This window comes from Phoenix dactylifera, chromosome 1, assembly GCF_051530095.1.
Source record: "Phoenix dactylifera cultivar Ajwa chromosome 1, Ajwa_hap1_PhDact_Kaust_v1.1, whole genome shotgun sequence".
NCBI lineage: Eukaryota > Viridiplantae > Streptophyta > Magnoliopsida > Arecales > Arecaceae > Phoenix > Phoenix dactylifera.
The window spans coordinates 64,150,934-64,171,581 of NC_143190.1; the positions used below are offsets into that span (position 1 = coordinate 64,150,934).

The 20,648-nt window shown below is 41.8% G+C and overlaps 2 protein-coding genes across 2 annotated transcripts; one reads left to right on the forward strand and one right to left on the reverse strand.

The window, feature by feature from the left end:
* Positions 1 to 319: 319 nt before the first annotated feature.
* On the forward strand, positions 320 to 1,843 carry LOC148715480 (uncharacterized). Its single transcript, XM_088714727.2, has 3 exons — positions 320 to 1,073; positions 1,218 to 1,489; positions 1,589 to 1,843. Exons 1-3 carry the CDS (start codon positions 320 to 322, stop codon positions 1,841 to 1,843), a joined length of 1,281 nt encoding a protein of 426 aa, XP_088570853.2.
* A 3,744-nt stretch (positions 1,844 to 5,587) lies between these two features.
* LOC103723139 (GDSL esterase/lipase At1g28570-like) lies at positions 5,588 to 8,573 on the reverse strand. The gene is made up of 5 exons (XM_039116798.3): positions 8,103 to 8,573; positions 7,745 to 7,963; positions 7,253 to 7,401; positions 6,805 to 7,081; positions 5,588 to 6,118 (listed from the first exon to the last, which is right to left on the reverse strand). Exons 1-5 carry the CDS (start codon positions 8,353 to 8,355, stop codon positions 5,826 to 5,828), a joined length of 1,191 nt encoding a protein of 396 aa, XP_038972726.2. The 5' UTR covers positions 8,356 to 8,573; the 3' UTR covers positions 5,588 to 5,825.
* Between the last annotated feature and the right edge of the window lie 12,075 nt (positions 8,574 to 20,648).

Genomic DNA, 20,648 nt, shown 5'->3' on the forward strand with positions numbered 1-20,648 from the left:
AGTTGTGTCAGATCTCCCACTTATTTTTTGCCAATGACTGCTTGTTGCTGGTTCAAGTGACACGGAGGGCCGCGAAGGTGGTCCGGGATATCCTGGATAGCTACTATTCTGCTTCAGGTCAGCTGGTCAACAGGACCAAGTCAGTTATTTGCTTTAGCTCGAGAACCCAGCCATAGATCAAAGCCTCCATTAAAGAGATTCTGGGTGTGGGCGAGCAGGAGGGCACGATGAGGTATCTTGGGATCCTTATCGTCGGCCGACAGCTCAGGTGTAGTGACTACTCCGACGTCGAGATGAGTATCAGACGTAGGCTGGAGGGATGACAGATGGACTCTCTCTCCATTATGGGGCGTATCATCCTGGTACAATCGGTGTTGAGTTCGATACCTGTGTATTTGTTGGTGAACACGCTAGTGTCGATTTCTCTATTGAGGTCTCTGGTGCAGCTGTTCAGGAGCTTTATGTAGGACAGGCAGTCGGGCAGGAGAGGCATTCACCTGTGGCGTGGGAGGTAGTGTGTCAGCCACTCAGACAGAAAAGTTTGGGGGTGCAGTCCTTGCAAGCGAGGCGGGAGGTTCTAGCTGTGCGGCGGGCCGCTAGGCTTATTCTGGAGCTGGATAGTTTGTGGAGTGCCTTGCTGAGGGCAAAGTATGGTGCATACGTGACCGGGGTGGAGTTCAGTGCCTGTCGCAATTGTTCATTCGTATGGAAAGAGTCCTCCGCCCCGTCCGTGTTATCGGAGATCAGGTGGATGATTGGAGATGGGTGGTCCGTCAATGTTTTGCAGGACAAGTGGGTGATGGAGTCACCACTTTGTAGGATACCGACGTTGGTGGACTCGGTGTGGTTGGTCGGGCTCAGAGTCAATGATTTGACAGTCGCCGGAGGGGGTCGGTGGAACGAAGTCTTGATCAGGAAGACCTTTGGGGCGCAGTTATTTCAGAGGGTGCTTGCCATCCTACTACTTCAAGGCATACTGAATAGGCTGGTGTGGGCGGCGATGGGATCGGCTAGGGTGCGTGCGGCAGACTTACAAGCGGTGAGGGGTGGTGAGGTGTCTAGGCAGTGTGATGGTAGCTGGGTCTGGAGATTGCGGGTTCACCCCCGAGTGGCTTTATTCATCTAGAAGGTACTTTGGGACTGCCTACTGACTAGGAGTTTGCTAGTCAGGAGGAGTCTCAGAATTTCTCTGATGTGTGGTGACTGCCCAAATTCAGTAGAGACTATCAGCCATGTGTTGTTTGAGTGCTCGCGGGCAGCTCAGGTGTGGAGGAGGGCATCATTCTCCATATTAGTATCGGGTGTTGTGGTGGAGGAGTTCCTTCGGCAGGTGAGGGTTGCCACACGATCCCCGCGTACTGCTAGGTGGGGTATTGCTGCCATGTACTTGGCTTATCATATTTGGTTGGACAGAAATACCAAAGTCTTCGAGGACAGGAGGGCATCGTTGAGGTATATTGTAGAGTGGGCACTCTACCAGGCTGTGGAGGTCATTGAGACTGTTGTGTTGGATTCATCTAGGATGGCTAGGGACACCTGGGCCCCCCTCTCCGCTATTATAGTGCCTAAGTTTGTTCTTGTGTTTTAGGAGCCCCTACCCTCTGGCCATCTTAAGGTGAATTTCGACGGGAGCCTGTCCGCCGATAGTGATAGGGTTGGAGTTGCATTTGTAATCAGGGACCACCGTTCTCGGTTAATTGCTGCAGGGGGTCGTCGTTCCTTCGAGGCTTCAACTTTTGGGGTGGAGCTCGGGGCAGTATGGAAGGGACTCTCCTTCGCGAGATATGCACTAGAGGTTGTCTGCAACATTCTGGAGAGGGACTCAGCTGCATTGATTGAGTGATTATAGGAGTGTAACAACCCAGGATCTTACCCAAAATGGCTAGCCGGAAGGTATTGTTTGGGTTCCTTGATCCTGTATAAGTATCCAAGATCTACTCAGCGAATAACCGATGTGGGACTAAACACACGCCCGCACGAGTCCTCACATACACATCGATGAGGACTCGTGCGGGCTTGTGTTTAGTCCCACATCGGTTATTCGCTGGGTAGATCTTGGGTACTTATACAGGATCAAGGAACCCAAACAATACCTTCCGGCTAGCCATTTTGAGTGAGGTCCTAGGTTGTTACAAATGGTATTAGAGCGGACCCGGTCCATAACTTATGTGAACTAGGGGACACTGCAGCACGGATCCATTGGGGTTGACCACGGACCGATCGTGGTGTTTGTGATTAGATTTGAATGGATTTGAACCCTTAGCCTGACGAGGACGTCAGGGCTTGAACGGGAGGAGTATGTGAGGACTTGTGCGGCCGTGTGTTTAGTCCCACATTGGTTATTCGTTAGGTAGATCTTGGGTACTTATACAGGATCAAGGAACCCAAACAATACCTTCCGGCTAGCCATTTTGAGTGAGGTCCTGGGTTGTTACAAGGAGGGAGGGGTGGGAGTGCCAAAGCACCCGCTTCTCAATGACACATGACGGATGATGCAAGAGTGTCGTGCTGTCCAGGTCAGGCATGTTCTCCGAGAGGCGAATCGAGCTGTAGACTAGGTCACCTCATTTGCTACTCATCATTCGGGAGATATCCTATGGACCCATCATACTTCTCTTTCTATTTTGTGTAGTGTTCTTGCTAGTGATGTAGCTGGCTATGTTCATGCCAGAGCCGTGTGAGTAGCCGATTTACTAAAAAAACAAATGATTAGAAAAGTAACATCATTCTATTCTTGTCTGTTATTTTCTACTACAGTGACATTGTAACATATGTTATAACAGAATGAGTTTTTTTGCATGTATATCCTCATAAGTGTATAAACTTATATAAATACCTTGTAAAATTACTATTTACATGTATATCCTTATTCTTTTTTTTATATGTATTGTATCATCTAATGTCGTTAAAAAATAAACGGCTTAAAACTAAAATAACTGAAATAATCTTATGGGTAGATATACAAAAAAAGTTATAACATTATATATGCAAATAGCAACTTTATAAAGATATTTATATAATTTTGTATATTTTGGAGGGCATGCTTGTAAAAAACTCTAACAGAATTGCACTCAAAGGTAACAGCGGTGCACTAGAATATATGATGAGCTTTTTCCTCCGAGAATTCAAGGATCGATAACAGTTTGCTGCGTAGTTCATAGCAACAAGTTCGAATTTTGGTAATATGGCATGTTGATGGCATTATTTGATAGCACAGGACTTCTGCTACTCCTTGTCTTTATTTTTACTTAAATCTTTGCTTTCAAAAGCATTCAAGAATGTACAAACAATTTCTTAAAAATGGAGCTTCATGGGAGATGTTATCTAGTCTAGTTTATTTTTCTTCAATTTCTTGAAAATAAGAAAAATAAAAAAATGCAACACTAAATGGGCCTTTAGGTTTCATGATTTTAGATGAGAAAACTTCGTAGAGGCCATTATAACAAATGGCTATAATGCTGCAACATCTTACAACCTTGTCAAGTTTGGCACATGCATTATAGACAAAGTGCCGTCTGCTTAAGGCATCAAAATGACATGCCAAACCCAATTGCATGCTTAAACGTGCCATTTGGTTATAGAATTTGTGGGAGATATCTCCTATATACGTGGTGGATAACCTCTCAAATTTTTGCCAAATACCGAAAAAGGGAGGACTTATGCCATATGGGAAGATATCCTCTATGTATGTATGTATGTATGTATGTATGTATGTATGTATCTGTATGTATGTATGGATGCGTCTGTGTACATACATAAAAAGGATTTGTCAATAAACATTCATTTTTCTCTTATGCATCGGCACTAGATAAAGTGCCACGGGCAGCACAGATTTCTCCCCTTTGAATACTTGTCAAGTGGACTGCCTGGAGAGGAGAGAAGAAAATGTGTTGTGTCCGATACCGACATGGAAAACAATGTTACACCTCCATGGCCAAATAGTTCATCTTAATCTTTAATTCAGAACAAAAACAAATTCAAGTACCCTACAAGTCCAAGAGTAGGAGAAGAATGTGACACTGAGCTGTTATTTCGCCCAACCAACGGCTGTGTTGCAAGAAAGACGGAGTTAATTAGTTATGAGAAGCTATTGAAGGTTGGTTTCATAAAGCCCATACAACACCCCATTTGGTTGACAAACATAGTCCCTGTCAAGAAGAATGGGCAAATCCGCTGCTGTGTTGATTTTTTAGACCTAAATAAAACTTGTCCGAAAGATGACTTCCCTTTGCCAAACATGGATTTGCTCATATCCGTCAAGTCATGTTTTAGATTAGCTGCAATAGTTCTCCATAACATGCACCGCATACAATCTACGATTGCTAAATGTCGAATACCAACCTAGTTGAGACGCACAAGGCTATCTTAATTCCCATGATTCAGTTTCTAATAAAATATTTTTCCCCCTAATCCTTAAATCAGGGGGCTGCTAACTTTTATTTTCCAAAGACAACCATTGATGAGGCTGCTTATATAAAATATGTTTAGAATAGTATTTAGTCCCACATTGGCTATCCGCTGGATACACCTTGGGTACTTATACAGAATTAAAAAATTAAATAATATTTTCCAACTAGCTTTTTTGAATGAGATTATGGGTTATGACAAATAGTATCAGAGCCGCCCGAGCCAATCGTGAAGTTTGTAATTAGATTTCCCACAAATCTGATAATACTTCGGCTTTATTTTTGGATTGATTTCAAAAGCCCAGTCGTGCTGGTGTATGCTGTATTTTGGATCTTGCCTATACTCCATTAATGAAAGAAGGAGGAGTTTCCTATATTTCTTCTCCCAAACAATGAAAAAGGAAAGGGAAAACTATACCCTCCCATGCTACCATGCTGTCTAATTTCGCTGCCCCTTCATCAGTCTAGAGTTGCTTCTCTTGTCTATGATTAGGTCAGGAATGATGCTCATATGATGTTATCAATGGTCAACACTCGCTTTCCAAGTGTTGGTGGCAATAACAAAAACTAAACAGATATATCCTTTGTGCTGACTAGTATAATTAATTATTATTAATAAAAAGCTAGGAGCTGTGTCCACGAATGGCCTGCTTTCGTGCTTCTTTTCTGCGGTAGGCTTTTGTTCAGGATACCAAGCTCATAAAATGGAGTCCAAAACTTCAATCGCTACTCTCATGCTCTTCTTCCATTTGGTTCTGAGAACGATGCGCTACCTAACTTGTTGAAACCTTTAAGTTAGGTTGGGTGACCTCAGGGTTGGTAAGGCAACCTGACTTGAATGAAATATTTGACTTTGGTACATGGGTGGTTCGCCGGTTCTATCGTTTTTGTCATTCATCCAATTGTCAGGTCGGAATTGGATGATAATTACGACAAGTCAAATGCCGGTTCCCATTAAAATTTGGTGGTCCCAATCAACAATACGGTGACAAAGAAAATGTAATGCTGGAGTCAAGTCACTTATACTGCTTATCAGAATAATTATCATCAATTTGTAATAGACCCTGCTGAAAAAAAATGTAGTTGAAGTGTCAACATCCCATCCTGTTGCGGTATGTTGGTTCCATCAATCTATCATTTACATAAATAAAGAACAGCAACAAGAGAAAACACCAGCCAAGTGATTCCTGTCAAACAGTGTATAGATATTGTTCTTAATAATCTACCACAAGAAGGAAAGTGCATACCTAATATTTGAGGTGCAATATGCACTGTAGATAAATATATATTCGAGGTGTAAGATTTCATACCTAATGGGCATCAGCTTTTTTACATTTTCAGGAAAACGGTGCTGCATTTTTTTAATGCAATTACTTCTATTTATTATCATTACTTCAGTGATTGCTATTATTATTCTAACTAAACAGAAGCACTGTAAGCTTGCGCAGGTGGTCGGATGGAAGCGTTTCGGAGAAGAGCAACATGCTGCTCTACGTGCGGGCATGCTCGGATCATGGGAGGAGCGGTGTATGGTCCTTCTAATAAGCCACGAGCAATTGCCTTGTAAGCCGCCTCCGTTAGGTGCATTCCGTCCCAGCTGATGTGCTTTGATGGATCGCTGCAGACTGCAGCACCTTCATCTCCACAGGGTATGGAACAACAACTATGGACACCGCCACCTCCACAGCATGCATCAAAAGGTTTCTCGAATCCTGCAATCACCCTCCTCAATCACTTATAAGCAAACAACGGTAATGAACTATGAGCTTCAAATACGACCTACTGGATCTTGGAATTAACGTGCGATTGATGCTATTTAATAGCTAACAACACCACGGCCTCAAGCACAAATGAGGCTGCAGAACAGCACATGAAGGTTTTGTCGCCTGGCAACATATCCCCTCTCTCGTACTCTTTACTTTCTCGTAATTTGGCAAAATGTACTCATGATAAAGTTATATGAATTGATATTTTCACCGAAAAAAAAAAAGAAAAAAAAAAGAGGCTGCCACCCCCATAGCATTAGGAAAAAAAGGTTTAGTTTAAGGCAAGTGTCAATAGGTGTCTCCTTCATTGATTTAAGCTTATTATTCAAACTACATTAAGTATTTGAAATTTTGAAGATTGAGCCAATCATGGTTTACACAATGCTAGGAATATTAAGATTTAGTGTGTGTTTGGTGTTGTTCCTGTTCTAGAAAAAGAAAAAAGGATTTTTATTTTTTGACTTCTCTTAATTCTTTTTTGTAAAGCTACTTTTTAAATTATATTACCAAATATTTGATTCTGAAAAATGTTTAATATTGTTAGAAAAAGTAATTTATTTTAAATTATGAAAAGTACTTTTTTCTAGACAGTACCGAATATGCACTTCGCAGGCAATAAAAAAAATGCTCACCAAATTCATGTGGAGATCGGAAGATGCTCAATAGTGCTTCGTAATAGTCGGCATAGACGATGGCGACATGTGGGTAAAGTCGACGAAGCTTGCCGAGTTCATCCAGGAGTAGGCGATTGTGGTACTCTGAGAACTCGTTTAACCATTTGATACAACCCGTTTCTGGATCGTAATCTTCTGCTGTTGGGCTTTGGAAGTGCATCAAATATAGTGGGACACATCCAATCGGAAAGTTACCCGGAACCACCAATGTCTTCGCCCCAAGTTCGATCAACACCTAGCAATCAAAAGGAAGTACCTTGGTAAACAGAGCTTGGCAAGCAGCCCTAAAAGAACAGAGATCAGCTTCAGAGAACTTAGCAAGCACCACTACGGCACTACCAGATTCCACAAAGATATGGAGTTGAGTAGGAAAAAGTTTAAGATTTAAGAGAGAAACAAAGCCCACTTTCAGTGCCGAGGTAATGGTAGAGATGACATCGGGAACAAAGGTCCGAATCTCGTCCACACTTATTCCTTGAATAAACGGCTCGTTGTAATCATTGCCTCCAATCTCTCCCAAGAAGAAAAGGGAGCTGCTGAAGATACCTTCGCATTCTACCATGTGAACAAGAGATAGGAGTGAATAATTTACTCTTTTAAGCAGCATAATTTGAACCAACAAAGCGTATAAAAATCCCTAAATTTGGTAACCTAATCGAACAGTTATAAATAAAATAAATTCTCTTATTTAACCCCTTTTTAAATGGACAATGGAGACGTCAAGAAGTTGCGGCAAGTAAAAGAATTAAAGAGGCGGAAGCAAATCCGTTGACCTGCCGCTGAAACTTCGAACTAAACGGTAAGACGCGAACCTGTTGACCTCAACATGTTCTTCAACCCCCCAATCCATCGATCTACTCCGGGTCGAGCATTAGTACTCAGGATTTGGAAGGCTTACCTGAGTCGGAGGAACAGAGCGAAGGCAGCAGTTTCTTGAACCAGTCGATCTGAGTGGCCAACGAGTACTCGGTCCAATAAACATCGAAACCCCTAGCCCTGAAGAAGTCGTTGTCCAGCGCCGTCGCCCCTCCCACCGCAAAGTTCGCCCCACGCCGGAAACCATGATCGCCGGGTCCTGCTAGATACGGTGGCACGAGCGGCACTCCGATGGCTTGTGCTGCACCCACAACCATCACCATCACTCGTCGCCTCATCGATGAGATCATCATAACAAACAATTGGTAACCAAAGAGTAGTGCTATGGACTGCAGGCTATCGGAATGGAGAAAACAGAGAAAAGGACGAGAATTAGACACCAATAAAGTCAATGATGAGTCGCCCGTCGGAGAACCGGCCAGTGGGGTGTTGGAAGTAAGTCTCGCCATATGGAAGCCGGGCTTCCGGGCCCTGGTTGGCGTAGTGGAGAAAGTTTCCGGTGTCGGCGAGGGAGTCCCCGAAGCTAAAGATGGAGGTGTAGCATGAGGTGGTGGCCGGGTGGACGTTTTGGAGAAAGAGGAGGGCGAGGAGGAGAGAAAGTTGAAGCAAGAGACGGAAGGTGGAGGAGGCCATCAAGAAAGGCAGACGGGTTTGAGTGGCTAAGAAGGGTGGAGGAGGTGGGTGATATAAGAGGGCGGATGCCGAATACTGTGACGACACCAAACGCCAGCTTTCGGCAAAAATTTATCCACGCCTGCTCCGCACATAAGATGGTCGTCAGAAAAAAAACTTTAAAAAAAAGATTCACCATATCCACACATGCTACCTCTGCAGTTTCTAGCGACGACCATATCCTGGGCCATGAGTTTCAGCATCTAGAAACCGAGATGATCTGACATTCCAAGAATTCGATATCAAGTGCAGTAGCTTGCTGCCACGTGTATTTTTGTTTTCTGCTATTTTGTTTGGTAGTTAGCTAAATTTATTTATTTATTTTTTTTTGGAGTACCACCAGTGTCCTTAAATTCTTAGGGTTAGTTTAAATTTTCTTGTTGCCTTCGTCCGTAAATAGCTCTTTTACTGCCTTTTTTTGCTTTTTAGGTACTTTTTTTTATTCTATCTACAGTACTATCTTCCGATTCCTGAGTATGTAAGACAAAAAAAAGTATTAGGACAGAGAAAATTAATAGATTCAGCTTACCCATTTGGTTGGACTCGTGATTTACCTTATAGCTAAATTTTAAGGAAATGTAATCCATTGCTCACCCTCTAAAATTGGCATGAGTCCTCTCTCCCGCTGTCTTCCCTGCAAACTTCTTCCCAGGCCCAAAGATATACGCCATGATTCATGGAGCGGCAACTAAACAGGCCCTTGGAAAAAGCACCGCCGGTAGATGAAGCTGAGAACATACCTAGCTAGAATGCTAAGAGAAAAAACATTTTATAATGAGCTGTTTTACCCTGAAAACCATGCCATTTGGCAGGGTCAACAGTGATCCAGCAGTGGCTGGGAAAGGGAAGAAGACTGTGAATCCGGCTGTGGTGGAGGAGACAGGGCAGACGGGGGGCAGCAGGGTAGACCAGAGGCCTTTGGTGAGGGGCCTGAAGATCCTGCGTGCCGTCTGGCACAGGCTAACAATGTAGGGAGGCATTTTCAAATTGTGCGCCAAATGATGGCTTCAGCAATGGGAGTTAATCCCAATGATGTGGTGAGTGAAGGGGATATGAACGTGGAGGTATCATGTGGCAGCGGCCTTGAAGAGGTGGGCCGTGCCGCCTCGTCTAGTGCACCATGAAGGTGCTCCTATGGAATTGCCATGGAGCAGGAAAGCCTTCCTTTGCCTCCGCTTTTCGTAGGTTGGTGCATCAGCACAACCTAAATATTAATTGTGTGTTATTGGAAACTCGGTTATCTGGTAGTAGCTTACAGAAGGCAAGAAGGGCGGTGCCAAGGTCGTGGGGATTCTATGCAATAGAATCTCAAAACTTGTCGGGAGGTATTATTGTTACTTAGGCTTAGAATAAATGTAGAATTGACATCTTCAATGTCTGCACTCAAGAAGTGATTATGGTAATTTCGGAAGACAACAGAAATTCATGGATCCTCGCAACTGTGCATGCTAGTACCGACTTCAGAGAGAGGAGGATCTTGTGGGAGGAGGCCTCTCAGTTGATCAGTTAGGGTCATCCAATGTTAGTGGCAAGTGACTTTAATTACATTGTCGATCCCCAGGAGAAAATGGGGAGAAACCCTTCACTTATACAAGGAAAATTAAGGAGTTTCGAAATTTCCTTGATTCGAATAGATTGGTTGATCTGAGTTTTTCAGGCCCGAGGTTCACTTGGTGCAATAATCAGCAGGGTCGGACCCAAGTATAGAAGAGACTAGACAGAACTTGTGCTACTGCCGAGTGGGCTCAGTGCTTTCCAGATCATCATGTCAGACATCTGCCGAGGATTGTGTCGGACCACTGTCCATTACTGGTGAATACTGAGACACTTATTCCTATTCGATCTTCTTTTAGATTTGAGAAGTTTTGGCTATGTTATCCGTAGTCCTGAGAGATGGTTAGGGAGGCATGGAGTGCACCAGTCGGGAAGATGCTATATACCGGATATCCTGAAGGTTGGAGTTGACGAGAAGACGGTTGAAGAGGTGGAACCGTGAGAAGATGGTTGAGGAGGTGGAGAATATTTTCAGGAGGATTGAGGACTTAGAGGAGGCCATTAACAGATTACAGTCTCAAGAGGTCAAGAGAGGAGGATTATAGGAGGAGGAGGTGGGGGAGCTCAGATCACACTTGGCATTGCATGATTCTCTCCTCAGACAGCAGGAGATACTTTGGAGACAGAAGTCGAGGCAGTGAATTTTGGAGGGTGATAGGAATACTAGATTTTTTCATCAGGCGACAGTGATCAAGAGGCATCAGAATAGGATTAGAGTCATCAGAGGTGAGGATGGGCAGTTGCGGAGGATCCTGATATGGTTCCGAGGATTGTGGAGGGCTTCTTCAGGGCTAGATGGACAGAGCTGACAGGGGAGGGGAGCCCAGCGGATACTTTGATGCCTTTGGTTGGGGTGACGGACGAGGAGACTGCAGCACTGATCAGGCCGGTATCGGAGAGAAAGATTAGGAAGACAGTCTGGTCTCTTGAAGGGGACAAGGCTCCAGAGCCAGATGATAAGTGCTAAATAATGCATAAATTAACCCCTTTCTCATTGCACTTATCATTATTTTCATGTACATATTTTGTAAATTTAACCATGAAAAGATATATTCTCTTTCACATATTTTGTTAGAAGTATGCCCTAAAAGCCAATGTGGCTGATGCATATTTGTAATATAAGGCATAAATTTATAATTTGACTCTTATTGATTAATGAGATTAGGCAATTTATTATTCATTTATGTTTGTATGTGTCCATGAATCGTCCAAAAAATTAATAAGATGATGTCACATATTCTCAAGAAGTTGAGAATTTGAGGCATGTGTCATTAGGGATTAATTTCTAGATGTTCCTGATTGATGGATCCATCACGAGGGCGATGATCGATCCACTGAGATTAGTGCACAGATTACTTAGTCAGATAGATGAGTCTCGAGTCCACAGTGTAGAGACACTGGAGTGATTATGTAAGTACTTGTTAGAGAACAAGTGCATTGGGCGTGACCAAAAAAGTAGTCACATGGATGTCTATCCACTTGTCAGTGACTACTTATGCCGCAGTTGTATTACTGGTCCTTTGACCTGATGTCTCAGCTATTCACTATGAGGTTGTTGTAGTTTGACGAGCATGTAAACTTGGGCCCTAGCCATTCGGATCCTTGTGGTGCAGATTGGCTGTAGTAGGTTCATTTTGGAATAGGGTTGTATTTAGACGGGATCTATCAATCTTGATAGATTAGGAGTGATCCTATGTAATTTAAGAGACTGAGTTCGATAAATTTCTGGCCAGGTATTTTGAAAAAAAAGTTTTTCATATCTCGAACTGGAAGTCGAATAAATTTGACATATGACGGACAATGGAGTTTGACGAGTTTTGCATAACTGTACCTAGAAGTTCAGACATTCCATTCTGCTGGTGTTGACCCCCTAATAGATTTTGATGAATACAAAACACTAGAGTAAAATTCCATTATATCTTAACAATTTAATTGAGGAATTCATATGTTTTATTAAGAATATTGTTAAGAAATGTCTAGGCAAGTTCCCATAATTTTTATGAATTTATTGAAGAATATTTTGAGTTAAAGAAAACAGATCAGGGACAGCCGAGACGTCTCCGGATAGTTTCAGAGACGTCTCTGGCACAAACAGGAAGAACCGGCACACTTGGAGACGTCCCCGACACCTGCCGAGTCGTCCCCGTGTTAGCGGAGTCGACTCTCTCAGTAGCGGAGTCGACTCTCTCAGTGGCGGCAGAAAGGCAGTTTTCAAGAGATATGCGCGAGACGTCCCCACAGTAAGCCGAGTCGTCCCCGCAAGTAAAAAGGAGACTTCCCGAGTCATCCCCAAGATAGCGGAGACGGCTCTCTCAGGGTTTTCCAGAGAATAGTTTTTTGGTAATAAGGAAGCGGAGTCGACCCTGAGACAGCGGAGTCGTCCCCATGCATAAAGTGCAGACAACCCGAGACGTCCCCTGAAGGAGCGGAGTCGACTCTCTCAGGAAATTCCAGAGGACATGTTCTTCGGAGATAAAGAAGCGGAGTCGTCCCCAGATCAGCGGAGTCGTCCCCATTCAAAAAGTGCAAACAAGCCGAGACGTCCCCTGAAAGTGCCGAGTCGACCCCAGACAATGGAAAAAGTAAAATCTTGTAGCCGAGACGTCTCCCGTTGAAGCGGAGACGTCCCCGGAGCGACTGGAACGCGACTGACAGCTTTTCAGGTTTGGTTTGAATTTCAAATCCTTCTTTCTTTGTCTCTAACGGCTATATTTGCTTTTTGGGCTATAAAAGGGACCTCTTAAGTGCTTCTCAACAACTCTTCACCAACCCAAAGCTAGATCATTCAAGAGAGAAGTAAGAAAGAAAAGTTCAAGGGAGTGAGTGCATTCAAGTGAAGAAATCAAGTGTTTTCAAGCTTCCCAAGTGATTTCAAGCTCAACCACTCTCGTGCACTTGGGATTCAAAGCTCACACTCAATCCTACGCGCTCCACATCGGAAGAATCAATATCTCCCATGCTTCCAACGGCAAAACGATTCTTCCGGGTTCAATTGTTCATAATTGTTATATTTGCTTTTTAGAGCTTTTATTTTCTTTTGTAAACTCTTTCATTGTGGTGCTTGTTCCAGTCAAGGGACTTGGAACAAGGGAAAGGCGTCCCAAGCCTAAGTGAAATTGGGGGTTTTGGGTTTGTTGTGAGCCCGGTGTAAAACAACGAGTTGGGTAGTGAACTCGCAAAACTACCGTACTGTAATCGTGGATTATAGTGGAAATTCCCAAAGGTGATTTGGGGAGTGGATGTAGGAGCAGTGGAAGCTCCGAACCACTATAAAACCTTGTGTTTGCGATTGACCCTTCTCATTCTTCCTTCTTTACGTTAGTGCATATATTCGTGTGTTTTATTTTTTAATTAGTCAAAAGTTTTTAAAACACCCAATTCACCCCCCTCTTGGGTGACCATCTCTGGGCAACAAGTGGTATCAGAGCGGGTGCTCTGTGTATTTCTTGAAAGACCTAACCGTCTTAGCCAAAGATCTAGATGGCAACACCCTTTAACAATGTTCCTGCCGAGGGGCAAGCAACCAATAGACCTCCACTCTTCAATGGGACAAATTATACCTATTGGAAGACTAGAATGAGAATCTTCATTCAAGCACAAGACTATGCCTTGTGGAGGGTTATAGTCAAGGGACCACAAGAACCATCACATGTGGTTAATGGCATTCGAGTTCCCAAACCTGAGGAGGATTGGGATGAGAATGGTGATAGGATGGCTCAACTCAATTCTAGAGCCATGAACTCACTATTTTGTTCTTTAGATGTAAATGAGTTCAATAGAGTCTCTACATGTAGTTCCACTAAGAAAATATGGGATAGGCTTGAAGTTACCCACGAGGGTACAAATCAAGTCAAAGAGTCCAAAGTGAACATTCTAGTTCACAAATATGAATTGTTTAAGATGGAACCTAATGAAACCATCACATGCATGTTTACACGTTTTACCGAAATTATTAATGGCCTAAAAAGCTTGGGCAAATCTTACACTAACCCCGAACTTGTGAGTAAAATTCTCAGGTCACTGCCAAAAGCATGGGAAGCAAAGGTCACGGCGATTGTAGAAGCCAAAGACCTCAACACTTTGGGGCTAGAACAACTCTTGGGCTCATTAATGACGCATGAGCTCACGATGAAGCAGCATGAAGAAGAGTTGCCAAAGAAAAAGACAATCGCACTCAAGGCTACCTCAAGTGTATGTGAAGAAGAGAGCAGTGAGAGTGAAGAAGAAAGTCAAGATGAGGACTTGGGTTTAATAGTAAGGAAGTTTAAAAAATTCATGAGAAGAAAGAAACCCTTCCCAAGAAAGAAATTTGGAGGGAGAAATGATTGGGAAAAAGAAAAGGAAAAAGAAAGAGACCCAATCGTATGCTATGATTGCAAGAGACCGGGACATATTCGTTCCGAATGCCCTCAACAAAAGAAGTATTTTGTAAAGAAGAAGAAGAAGGCATTGAAGGCAACATGGGATGATAGTGACACATCATCCTCCGAGGAAGAGAAGGAAGAGACCGCCAATCTATGCTTCATGGCGTTCGAAGACGACGAGGTATGTCAAAACCCAACCATAAATTTTACTTTAGAAGAATTATATGAGGCTTTTCAAGAACTTATGGGTGATTGTAGTATGTTAGGAGCAAAGAATAAAGAATTAAAAGCCTCCAATCAAAAACTAAAGGAAAATATTGAAAACTTATTAATTGAAAAGGAGAGCATTAAAAATATTGACACTACTAACCTAGAAATCAAAAATTCAAAACTGAGCATTGAAAATGAAAAGGCAAAAACACTAATTAAGGAATTAAATCTAAAAGTAAAATCCCTACTCGATAATAATACCTCACTTGCACAAAATATTGAATCTCTTAAAAAGGATAAGGAAGAACTAGTCAAAGAAAATTTGAATCTTAAGAATGAGGTACATAAATACAAACCAATTGTTGAAAAATTTACACAAAGCTCTGAAAAATTAAATCTTATTCTTTCAAATCAAAGAGCTGTTTTTAATAAAGCCGGATTAGGATATAAAACTAATGAGAAACAAAAGTATCTAAAGAATTTCTTTGTAAAAGCAAAAGACGTAAAAACTGAAAAACCAACATGCTTTCTTTGTGGAAAGAATGGACATAAAGCCTACTCTTGTATTCAAAGAAAAATCCAAACTAACAAGAATACATTTGTAAAAGCTAAAAGCATAACTAAAGTATGGGTGCCTAAGGGAACCAACTACACTAACCACGAAGGACCCAAGAAAACTTGGGTACCTAAGAGCTTCACATGATCATTTTGCAGGTATGCCTTGCAGCCGGGAATAAAAAGAGAATGTGGTATCTTGATAGTGGTTGCTCAAGGCATATGACCGGTGACAAGAGTCTCTTCGTCACCTTGGAATCAAAAGAAGGAGGAGTAGTCACATTTGGAGACAATGCTAAAGGCCGAATTATTGGTGTTGGTAAAATCTCCATATCACCCTCCTCATTTATTGATAATGTATTGTTAGTTAATGGACTAAAACATAATTTGTTAAGTATAAGTCAATTTTGTAACAAGGGCTTTAAAGTATCATTTGAATCATCACTATGCATAATTAGTAGTCCATTTGACAATGAGATCATACTCACAGGACATAGGCATGGAAATGTTTACATGGTAGATCTTGATGATCTCACCATGAAGGATGGCCAATGTCTTGTAGCCATGAATCCCAAAGTCAATGTGACTAGGTGGTTATGGCATCGTAGGTTAGGGCATGCTAGCATGGATTTAATCTCAAAATTAATTACAAAGGATCTAGTCAAAAGTCTACCAAAAATAGACTTTGAAAAGAATAAAATCTGTGCTGCATGTCAATTAGGGAAACAAACAAGAAGTTCTTTCAAGTCTAAGAACATAGTTTCAACATCAAAACCCTTAGAACTAATTCACATGGATTTGTTTGGACCCACTAGAACTGCTAGTCTAGGGGGTAAGAAATTTGGTCTTGTAATTGTTGATGATTTTTCACGTTTTACATGGGTTTCATTTCTTGCACACAAAGATGAGTCCTTTCCCGCTTTTATCAAGTTTCATAATAGGGTTTCAAATGAACTCAATCTTAAACTAAAAGCAATTAGGAGTGATCATGGTACCGAGTTTGAAAATCAGTATTTTGAAAAATTTTGTGAAGAAAATGGTATCAATCACAACTTCTCGGCACCTAGGACACCCCAACAAAATGGGGTGGTAGAAAGGAAGAATCGCACACTAGCAGATATGGCTCGTACCATGTTGTGCGAATCGGATCTACCAAAGTATTTTTGGGCTGAAGCAATAAATACTTCATGTTATATCTTAAATCGTGCTTTAGTTAGATCCATCTTAAAGAAAACACCGTATGAGTTGATAAAAGGTAAGAAACCAAATATAAGTTATTTTCATGTTTTCGGTTGTCGATGCTTTATTTTGAACAATGGAAAGGACAATCTCAGTAAATTTAGTGCTAAATCAGATGAGGGGATCTTTTTAGGTTACTCCTCATCTAGTAGAGCATACAGGGTCTTCAACAAGAGAACTCTCGTTGTTGAAGAATCCATTCATGTTGTCTTTGATGAAACTAATGGAGATTCTTCTAGAAAAGAAGAAGATGGTGATGTAGGTATACTTGAAGACCAAATGAAGGAACTCTCCACTCAAGACAAACAACATGAGGATGAGATCAAAGAAGATACAAATCAGCGAGATGAAGAAGATCAACCTCCATCAAGAAATCAAGATCTTCCTAAAGAATGGAGGTATGCACATGGTCATCCAAAGGATCTAATCCTTGGTGATCCGTCACAAGGTATAAGAACTAGATCCTCTTTAAGAAACACTAGTAATTATCTTGCTTTCGTTTTACAAATAGAGCCTAAATCACTAGAAGAAGCTGAAAAAGATGATAATTGGATGAATGCTATGCAAGAGGAATTAAACCAATTCGAAAGAAATGAAGTTTGGACTCTAATGAAAAGACCCCCTAATGTTTCAATTATAGGCACCAAATGGGTATATAGAAATAAACTAGATGAAGATGGGATAGTAATAAGAAACAAAGCTAGGCTAGTGGCCAAAGGATATAATCAGGAGGAAGGAATAGATTTTGATGAAACTTTTGCTCCTGTTGCTAGGTTAGAGGCTATTAGACTGCTTTTAGCATATGCATGCTTCATGGATTTTAAACTCTATCAAATGGATGTAAAAAGTGCATTCTTAAATGGCTATATAATGGAGAAAGTTTATGTAGGACAACCTCCAGGTTTTGAAAATTACTTACATCCAGATTATATGTATAAATTGCATAAAGCATTGTATGGACTTAAGCAAGCTCCTAGGGCATGGTATGAAAGATTAAGTAATTTCCTAATTGAGAACAAATTTAAGAGAGGAAATGTAGACAAAATCCTCTTTATTAAAAGAAAAGGAAGTGACTTATTGCTTGTACAAATTTATGTGGATGATATAATTTTTGGTGCTACTAATGATAGTCTTTGTCAAGAGTTTGCCAAGCTTATGCAGGGAGAATTTGAAATGAGCATGATGGGTGAGCTCAATTTCTTCCTTGGGCTGCAAATAAAACAATCAGAGGAAGGCATCTTCATCAGTCAGACCAAGTATATCAAAGAAATGTTGGAGAAATTCAAGATGAAGGATGCAAAAGAAATCAGCACACCCATGGGCTCAAGTTGCAAGCTTGACAAAGATGAAAAAGGTAAAAGTATAGACTGCAAATTATACAGAGGTATGATAGGCTCTTTACTTTACCTTACTGCTAGTAGACCAGATATATTATTTAGTGTTTGTATGTGTGCTAGATACCAAGCATGTCCTAAGAAATCACACTTGCAAGCTGTTAAGAGAATTTTTAGATATCTAGTAGGGACATCTAATGTAGGCTTATGGTATTCTAAACAATCTGACATAAATTTAATTGCTTATTCCGATGCTGATTTTGCCGGGTGCAAACTCGACAGAAAAAGCACAAGTGGCACATGTCAATTCTTGGGTGCTAATTTGGTTTCTTGGTTTAGCAAGAAACAAAATTCAGTTGCCTTGTCCACAGCTGAGGCTGAGTACATTGCAGCTGGAAGCTGTTGTGCCCAAGTTCTTTGGATTAAGCAACAACTTGAAGACTTCGGTATCAAAATGGATAATATACCAATTAAGTGTGATAATACAAGTGCAATTAACTTAACAAAAAATCCTGTCCAACACTCTAAGTCAAAGCATATAGAGATTATGCATCATTTTATTAGGGATCATGTGCTGAAAAATGATGTGATGATTGAATATGTATGTACTGAAAATCAATTAGCTGATATCTTTACAAAGCCCCTTTGTAAAGAAAGATTCAATTTCTTAAGGAATGCTTTGAGCTTGTATGATCCTAGCAAATGAATTGAACTTGTATTGCATTGTTTGCTGCGCAAACTAGTAATCAACCTCAAGGTAAACATAAGTGAAAACATGAATTCATGTAAGCTAAATGACGAACTGTTTGACTTTCCGGAGGATGGTTACCCTCCCTTGGACTCTTCATGGAGATATTTTCAGAGCCTATTTCATAGGTATTCGAAATTTGGTCAAACACTCCTCATTTCAATATTAATAATTCAAAAATCATTATCAAATTATTATAGGATGTATCATTAAGGGGGAGGATCACAAACAAATTCACTCTAAGTTTATCAAAAGAGATCATGTTGATTAGGATGATTTAACAGAAATTGGGAGAAGATAGAATACAGTCTGAAATTTTTCAGTGCCGGAGACGTCTCTGGCAAATCGCAGAGACGTCCCCCCAGGGGAGACGTCTCGCCTTAGTCGCGGAGACGTCTCGGGGACCGAATGAGGGCTTTTTAAATAGGTCGAAATCGCTCGAGCCGACTCGAGCTTTCTCCTTCATTCCCGACCAAAACGAAAAACCCTAGCCTCCATTTGCTCTCCACCTCAAATCCTAGCCTCCATTTGCTCTACATCACAAATCCTAGCATCCATGGCACCAAAGAAGGCTAGGACGACCCGTGGAAGGCGACCTAGGGTAGCGGCCGACGGTGAGGAACGACGGGAAGAACCCTCCGCGCCGTCTCCTCCGGTTGCTCCGCCAACCACGATTATTTCCTGTGCAAATCGCACAGTCACGACAGGAAGGTACATAGATTTCTCCTTTTTAGATCATGAGGGGTTCTCTATTGGAGAGAGACTCCGAGCCCAAGGGTGGGAGTACCTTTGTACCCTAAATACCTTGACCTACCCCGGCCTAGTTAGAGAACTTTTTAGCAATATGGCCTTAGGGGACCTAGGGTACACTGGATATGTCCAAGGGACATTAGTAGAAGTCAATGAAGATGTCCTATCCACTGTCCTACAAATTCCTAGGGACGGTGAGGCTCCAACCTCACATCCCCAAAGGGAGTCAGCCCTAAATTTACTTTTAGGAAGAGAGGACTGCGGCCCTCTTGATGTTGTCAATTCCCAGGACCTAAATGCAGAGATGAGACTTCTCTTAAGTATTGTCAACCGGGTCCTATTTCCTAAAACCGGTCGCTTCGATTTTGTTTCGGAGCGAGACTTAGTTATAATGCACCACATCCTACTAGGGATCCCTCTAAACCTCCCTAGACTCATGCTAAATTACATTGCCCTATGTCATAGGTATTCTAGGTTTAATATACCCTATGGCATGATCTTTACCTTAATCTTTAAACACTTCAAGGTTCCCATTCCAACAAATGAACCTGCAAAGCCCTTGAGAAACACCGACTATTACAATGAGGGCACAATGAGAAGAATGGAATTTCATAAGATAGATGGATCGTGGGTCAAGGTACCAAAGAGAAAAACCCAAATCCTAGAGCCTGAGATCCCACATCATGAGTCTGACCATCACTCTCCTCCACCTAGCCACATGGATATCCCTGATATTCCCTCCAGCTCAGCTGGACCTTCCACATCCATGCCACCACCTCCTCCAGTTAGTGGGCCCTCCTTTCTGTCAGAGGATCAGATGCGCACCTTAGCATCTGCCATTTGCCAGCAGATGAGGGAGGAGATGAGATCCATGATCTCCACAGAGTTGGCCCCCATCAGAGCTTCACATGAAGGGCTTCTACAAGAGATGAAGGATATTAGAAGTCAAATTGAAGCTACAACACAAGAAATAATTGGTGTGGGTGCCACCCAAACCATGAGATCATTAGAGCTCAAGGACAGCTTGAAGAGCATTTCCAACAGTCTTAAAGAGCTAACAAAACCAGATGGCAATGTGAGCACCTTAGTTGCCCAACTCAGAGGAAGAATTGAAATGGCAACTATAGAGTTTGAGGCACTTGTGGCAGGTTTCCACAAGTCACAGGGAGATCAATTTAAGACCCTCATGGATTCCATCAACACATTCATAGATGCAGCTTGTAAAGTTTATGAACAAAATACAGCTGGTAGGGGCCATGTGCAACGTCGCCGATGATGGATATCTTGTAATGATTTCTTCTTTTTGACTATGTACTGACTTCAAAGGTTCACAATGATACATGAATACAATCCCTTTTGAAAACTGTGTACATTGCCAACTCTATGTATGTGTTTCTATGAATGTGAATGTGCCTCTTGATGTGTCATAAGAATCTCATAACATACATTAAGTATTTAGATTTGGCACAACGTATCAAAGCATCTGAAACAGGGGGAGCA

Coding starts and splice junctions, on each gene's coding strand:
- LOC148715480 (XM_088714727.2), top strand. CDS start 320: ATGACAGATGGACTCTCTCTCCATTATGGGGCGTATCATCCTGGTACA. Junction 1,074..1,217: donor GGTGTCTAGGCAGTGTGATG/GTAGCTGGGTCT, acceptor GCCCAAATTCAG/TAGAGACTATCAGCCATGTG. Junction 1,490..1,588: donor CACTCTACCAGGCTGTGGAG/GTCATTGAGACT, acceptor CTTGTGTTTTAG/GAGCCCCTACCCTCTGGCCA.
- LOC103723139 (XM_039116798.3), bottom strand. CDS start 8,355: ATGGCCTCCTCCACCTTCCGTCTCTTGCTTCAACTTTCTCTCCTCCTC. Junction 7,964..8,102: donor ACTCATCATTGACTTTATTG/GTGTCTAATTCT, acceptor TTGTGGGTGCAG/CACAAGCCATCGGAGTGCCG. Junction 7,402..7,744: donor GCTCTGTTCCTCCGACTCAG/GTAAGCCTTCCA, acceptor TTCACATGGTAG/AATGCGAAGGTATCTTCAGC.